This window comes from Octopus bimaculoides, chromosome 15 (genome assembly GCF_001194135.2).
Source record: "Octopus bimaculoides isolate UCB-OBI-ISO-001 chromosome 15, ASM119413v2, whole genome shotgun sequence".
NCBI classification, from domain to species: domain Eukaryota; kingdom Metazoa; phylum Mollusca; class Cephalopoda; order Octopoda; family Octopodidae; genus Octopus; species Octopus bimaculoides.
The window spans coordinates 54,166,259-54,173,684 of NC_068995.1; the positions used below are offsets into that span (position 1 = coordinate 54,166,259).

The 7,426-nt window shown below is 31.7% G+C and overlaps 1 protein-coding gene across 2 annotated transcripts in view; it reads right to left on the reverse strand.

Moving 5' to 3' along the window:
• Positions 1 to 28: 28 nt before the first annotated feature.
• The window catches only part of LOC128249520 (uncharacterized), a 534,102-nt gene continuing 526,704 nt past the window's right edge, over positions 29 to 7,426 (reverse strand). For both annotated transcript variants that reach the window (XM_052973353.1, XM_052973354.1), the window contains exon 3: positions 29 to 1,795. In XM_052973353.1, the coding sequence (XP_052829313.1) occupies positions 1,631 to 1,795 (165 nt within the window). In that variant the 3' untranslated portion in view covers positions 29 to 1,630. The remainder of the gene's footprint in view (positions 1,796 to 7,426) is intronic.

Below are 7,426 nucleotides of genomic sequence, written 5' to 3' on the forward strand. Positions count from 1 at the left end.
TATATATATATATATGTATTTACTCGTACATAGGGAATATTTAAAGCTAAATATACATGAAATACATAGGGGTTAGGCTTATACCTATTTATCAAGTTTAATATAATCAGCATACACATTTATGTGTGCATATGTTTATAAATAAATATATCTTCTTTTTTATCATTTAGAAATCCATGCGTTTTCATACAAGCATACAAACATACATATCTTATTTTTTATTTTATCTTTATTTTACAATGTCTGTCTCCACTTTTCCCACTGTTAGCGCACTCACTATCGTGTTCACGCTATTCATATCAGCCATCGTCACAGTGTTACCATCATGATATATAACCCTTTCCTTTTTAAATAGTTTTCACAATATTTTGAAAGAAATTTTTTTTCACTCGTAGTAGTTTCCGAACATGCTGCTTCTGTGTCACAACTCTTACAGAAGCCCTGGTTAGGTATTTTTCGTACCGTTGCTTTTTTCATATATAAATGAAGTAACTTTTAGTAGAAAACAACCAGTTAAAGTACATGTATTGTTGGGAAGCTTTAGTATATGAACGGTTTCTGCTGGGGAAAGTGAAAATAAAATTCAAATAAAACTAATCGTATTTGTAACTTCCAATTTATAAAATAGAACCTGTCCTGGATGCATTTTGTTTTTTGTCATATCAAAGATATAGCATGGAAAAATGTTTAGGTTCTTATTTTGTTTTCTTTAAGTATGATTGGTAATCCGTTATTTATTGGTAGCACATATACCAATATTCGTAATGTTGTTACTCCATATTTAGTCCTTCAGAGAACGTTAAACAAATATTAATAGCAATTAATACACAACATATAAGCTCACTGTTCTGTATGTTTTACCGTACACCATACATTAAACATTCAACAGTTAATATTTAAGTACGCGTAAAGATATTTGGACAAAGACGCTTTTATCGGAGTATTGCCAATTGGTTTCTTTCTTTCTTTCTTTCCTTTTCGATTTTTGTTTCTTTTGGTCACTGGATTTTAGATACTTTTGAAAGCCAAACTAAAAAATATTTTCTTTCTTATACTGTTCAGTGTAACGAGTTTAATAGAATTTTATTTAAATATTTGATCTGGGTTCGTGTTCAGTCAAGCTCATGCTAACACACAGTGTTAGCTCATAAATATACCGTCGATTTTTTTTTGACTACATATAAAAGCGAGCTTTTTAACACACACACCCATATGTCAAACGCGCAAACATTTATATTTAAGATACACCTTAACTGATATATTATATCAGATAAGAGATCTGTTGTTTACTGCTAAATCACACATAAAATGCCTAAGGTTTACAATGCAAACATTTAACCGTTAGAAGTTTTTTCTATCATTTTCTTTTAAACAACATCCTCATATATTTATATATGTTTTATTTCACGTTAAGTGGAAAGGCACATCCCAGCATTAAATGAATCATTTCTTTGTATCAGTGTTAACATTTCTTTATTATTTAGCGTGGTCCTGAATATCCGTTGATATTGAAGATGTGATCTGATGGTTTCGGACATGGACATAATGGGAAGAGTGAGGCCACGATAGAGTAAGAGAATATATTCAGAGGAATTTAGCAATCCCCATTGTATATTTACATTTGATAACGTCACCTAGTCACGCAGCGTATCGTCATGGCGGCATGGTATTTATTGATGTCTACGATGAATTTGGCTCCATCACAACATATACGAGGTGTGTAATCATGTTCTTCTTCGCTAGTTCTTACATTTGATCCTGCCGCATAACATTCATGTCGAAAGAAAACTCTTGGCTAAAAGTAGAAAAAAATATATATATATTATAATGTAAAATATACATATATGCGTATATATTTTATTGTTCATTTTACACTTAGATTAAAACAAGAGAACTGTTTACAAGAATCCTATGGCCAATATTTTCTTAAAGTAGTTCTTACTCAATAACATTCATTTAGAAAAAAAAAAGAATACAAAAACCTAAAATGAACAAAACAATAATGAAATTTACTTCAGTTTGGATAAGAGAAATTCAATTAGGTGATATTTATTAAGGATAATGAATTGTTGTTATCAACATAGTAAATAAACATTTAGAATTGGAAACTGTTTGCCGTATCTCATGAACACCAAAGAATTTTTACGCAGCTTCAAATAGATGAGGATAAATTGCGCTACTTTTCCATCACCACTCTTAAAAAAAACATAGTAACAATGATGCATATGCAACATACCTACAACCACATGTGTAATATATAGTAAGAATATCTCACATAAACGTAATTGAATTTATAGAAGAAATATTAGGAAGGGAATGGTAGAGTAAAACATATAAATGCACACTAAAAAAATAATTTTTGATATATTACGAAGAATGATAAGAGAGGCAAAAGTAATTAAAATACTTGAGATAAATATGTAAAAAGTGGTGAAATAATACTGTTTGCAAAAAGATTTGCAAGAAGGCGTGTATATCATCGAAACGTTACACATGTAGTAAATCTCCTAATTACACAGACGTCAGTAAGCCATGAAAAGTTGAGAATAATATATGTACTTCAACGGAGTGTGCTCAGATTTTTTTCCTGTATATTTTCTCCTTATTCCGTTCTCACCTTGGGGTGAATTATTTTTATGTTAAAATTACATTACGTTCATTTCAACGGACTGATAGCATCCCGGTGTACATTGTTAAAGTATTCTGATATCTCCCCAACCTATTTAACATGTCACTGTAAATAAATGTGCAGCGTATTTCAATACGAATTGGTACTCTTTGCATAAATAAAAAGGCAGCACCGACTGAAATATTTTCTGCAAATAGAGAAGGTGTAACTGGAATAAAACGAAAGGGATTTGAGTCTTTCAGTTTCTTTCCAAATGCCGTTACATCAATTTACGAAACTCAAAAGCGCCAATCATTTTAAACATATATGAAGCTAAGTTTTATATTTTCTTAAGTACCAGGAATATATCAATAGTAAACTTTCCAATGATATTGTTGGAGAAATAGTTTCCTGATTCAAGCAAATATTGATGAGGCATTGAAACGTCGATGGTTAACTAATCCAAGAAATGTTAATGAGAAATTAGAAATATGTGTGTAGCAACATTAAGTGAAATTTTCTATTACAGGAAAGGAATATAGATGCAGTATCTGAAAACGATGTCATAAACTTAGATGAAGGGTCGGCATAATGAGGAGATCAGTAATGAAACACAATGGAGCTATTGAGCCATAAAGTCTGGCTTCAGTTAATATTAGAACGTTATTATACGGTGAGATGTCAATCAGAAGGTCATACGTTTATGTCATTTTATGCGCAATCATAGTTTAATTGGTATTTTTATGACATTTGCCAGAGAAACTTATTTGTAAGTATTCTCTGTGAGCAAGAATTATACTTTGAAAGTATTCAATCATTAACAGTAAGCAGAAGCCTACGTGTGCTGTGCTGCATTCAATTATAACTATATAATATGTAGTGCATGCATAGTCAAGTTGATAATAACTTCACTTCGAAATTCTTTGATTTCGGTTTCAATGACGATGTTTGGTAACTTAAGCATATTTCTAGTATCATAGTTTCAGATCGACTCAGATATAATGGAAATAAGGTAGACAAAACTGAAAGCGCATCGAATGTACAACCCCTTAATACAAAAGTTGACCCTCTTAGCAAAGTGCAATGATACAATTCTAAATGTCGACGACTTTAATAGTCAACTGCCTGTGAAATAATAAGCCACACCTTCCTGTGTTAATGAATCGGTATCTCACGTAAAACTGATGAAAATAAGTAACAGGCAACCATCAGTTTTCCTAGGAAATATTTATAATATATAAAATGATCATTTGATACGAGGTTAACAATAATTGACAAACTTCACCTCGGAACTTTAACATATGCTTCATTTAAGAACATCAACATTTAAATTCAGCTGTACTACTATCATCTAAGTAATTTAAAGACTGTGCAATGTAATAATCAACTTTAATTCATTTAAATTACTATGGAGACCCATAAATTATAAGGAAGAGAGTGTCATAGGAAAATGTCATTCTAACTATTTTAAATACCTAGCTCGTATTTTATAAGAATTATGTTTGATAATTACTGATATTTTAAATGCAATATTGAATTTACTGACCTTATTTCCACTTTAGAGTCTTGTAATAAAAGCAGATATGAATTCACTGACAAGCTGATCATATTTTAGCAACAATAATTTCTGATTATTTGCTAATTTTCTCATTTATTTAGTTACATTTCGAAATCGCATAATTGAAATAACATTTGCAGTCCACTGCCTCAGAAATTTATTTGTACCTGTAGTCATTAGAAATTTCCTGCTGACATTTAACGGACAACTAAATGTATTTTCCATTATTTTCTCAACTTCTCAATTTCCGTTCTTCACAGAGCAGTAGTTAAAACTACGTAAAAGCAAATTTCAATGGTAAAACGTTCATTGATTTCCCTGCCACATATATCTGCACATCTTTGTAACAATACTCTGAAATATAAATCCTGATTCCTCGAAGACAACGTTGTGGATAGTAATCATGATATAGGCAGCAGTTACAGCAAACATAGGGCTTTAATGACTTCATTAAAAGTCCTATCTCCTATAAGCCCAAGGCTTATCATTTTAGGGGAGGGGTTATATGATTACATTGACCCCAATGGTCAACTGGTAATTACTTCATTGCTCCCTAATAAATGATGTCAAAATGTAAAACCGGAACGAAGGCTTCTAACCATTTTGTTCCCAGTGCTATGCTTCTGCCAGTCCGCCGCCTTAGTTATAAATATAGCCACATTTGAACCTGGTAAATGCCTGAAATATATCTTATCCATAATGTAAAGATGAAAACATAGAATAAACTAAAGTCGAAAGTTATGGTATTTAGGACTTAGGTGGACTTTTATTATATCGCATATTATCGTCTATCTATCTGTATATATATATATATATATATATATATATCCGTCTATTTATCTACCTATCTATCTATCTGAAGAGGCAGGATTTGTCTTGTGGAAGTTTCAAAAAACGGTGGGTGAATATAGCAAAGATGGTGCGTGCGCGCGACGAAACCACTTTGAGCATGATCCTGTAAATCGAAAAAAGAGAAAGAGAGTTCTTTGCTCTCATGTATTTATTCCCTCTCTGCCTGAGGTTACCGTGGTCTTCTCTGTAGGCTTTTCCTTCCACGGATAAACATAATATTGCTTCTAACATTTTAAAAATTTCTTGTGATACACGATCCCTTTTGACCGTCTTTTTTATTTCTTTTTTCTCCGACCCTTTTGATTGGAATCTTACTTTTTTCTCTTTTTTCCCCTTTTTCTTTTTCGGAAAGAAAAGCTATACATTTGTATTTGCACCCCCCACCCCCTGTGTTCAGCCCTGTGTGGCCAATAAAGAAAGATATCTATCCATTTGTCTGTATGTCTGTCTGTCTGTCTGTCTATCTATCCATCTATCTATGTTTTTATTTATCTACATATCTGTCTGTCTCTCTGTCTCTCTGTTTATCTATCTCTCTTTATGTTAAACTGTTGGTCTTGTTTAACTGGACAATTAAATACTTTGATACTATGAGGTATAGAATATAAGCAATTGTACGAGAAGTGACTGTTCATAAGCAAGGTAGACACCATCAACCAGTAGTAGACAAATGCAGTTCATGTGGTTCATTTCTTACAGAAAAAAATCTTTTTCGCGGGCAGGCATGTTACCTAATAAGCGGAGGAACGGCGTGACCCATCATCCTTCATTTCTTTTCTGACTAATGAGGAGAGCAGGAAATTCTGGTTTTATCATGTTCGTGGCATATTGTTTGCAGCTAGATAGATCCTGCTAAAACTTCGTGGTCTTGTTCAACTGGACGACGAAATCTGTGTGCCTAGATACGGGCAGTTTCATATAAAATGTAAAGAAACGTCTTTCTTATATCGTTTATCAGATAGAATATTTTTAAAAAATGACCCTTCGAATCGCAAACATATGCCACACATTTTCTAACCAAAGATTCTATTAAAGTAGACGTACTTATTTGACAAGTATCCATCTGTCAACTATGGAAATATAATAGCTAAGTAGTAGTTAATGCATATTCCCCAAAGTATAGCAAGGCATTTAGAATGTTTTACAGATTCCGTTAAACTACCGACGATTCACAAATAATATAATACTAAGTCGCAATGGATAATACAGGATACTGCTATTTCAGATTTCTTTTGAAGATGATTTAAAATATTCATGATTCCAAAACAATGAATTAGATACAGGTTTTATGAAATCAGAGCTGGTTTCAAATCCAGCCGTCGCTATAAATATGCACGATTTTATTGTCAAAGAAAAATATTCCAAATATGTTTGTGATATCTAAAAATCAAATCTGGCATTTCAAAAATCTATCGCGATTTATACGTGAGAATCGAGCTGACATAGTAATGCAAATAATTTCGTACATATGTCGCTTAACAAAATCTTAATAAATGAAACAGTCTTTGAAAGTAATTTTATCCTCAGAGAATAAACAAAATTTATAATAACGTTATCTCATTAAAAATACTACTTCCGGCAAGAGCAGTAACACCAACAACAAAATCAACTACAATTAGTATGACAACAAAAGTCTGAGGAGATGTTGAAAGAATTCTTTCCGCTTGAAGTTCACTTTCCCATCTCTCAAGAAAGTAAACAATCAAAAGAAAGAGAAAATAACTAAACATAGAGCTTTGCTAGGGTTCTGATGAATCTCTTGATGGAAATTAAAACATCAATAAAGCTGAATAGCTGCAACGATTAAATAAATCATTGTAAAATATAAAGAAAAGACAATAAATATGAGAAAAAAGAACAAAAAAACCCCCCAGTTATTTTTGTAATTGCGTTCCAACTAACTCTGTCCATCTTTTTCTCTTTCTCTAAGAATGAAACGATTGATAGAATAGAGAAAAGGATTCCTCATAAAGATTGTTGACGATAAGTCGACATTCAGGAATAATACAAGGTATTAAAACAGTTTATTGACAAATGTCAGAAATTGTAAAGAACGCAGGATCAATTATATATAACTATGACCTCAAGCAAATAAACCGGCTAAACTTTGCACTGTCAAGAGTGGAAGTAACTGTAGAGGGCATAGATATTTTAGCATTACAATGAAACATGAGAAATAACTACAAGATAAAAATGCGATTCTACAAAACATGGAAGTTAACATTCAAAGAGAAACCATTTGGGCAAGAAAGTGTGCCAGTTACGAATTATCTTTTGTTTGTTTTTTCTTTAAGCAAAACAAAGATCTGAAAATAGAATATTATACAAACACGAAATCTATATGAATTCTATAAACAATCAAGTATATATATATATATATATATATATATATATATATATATATATAT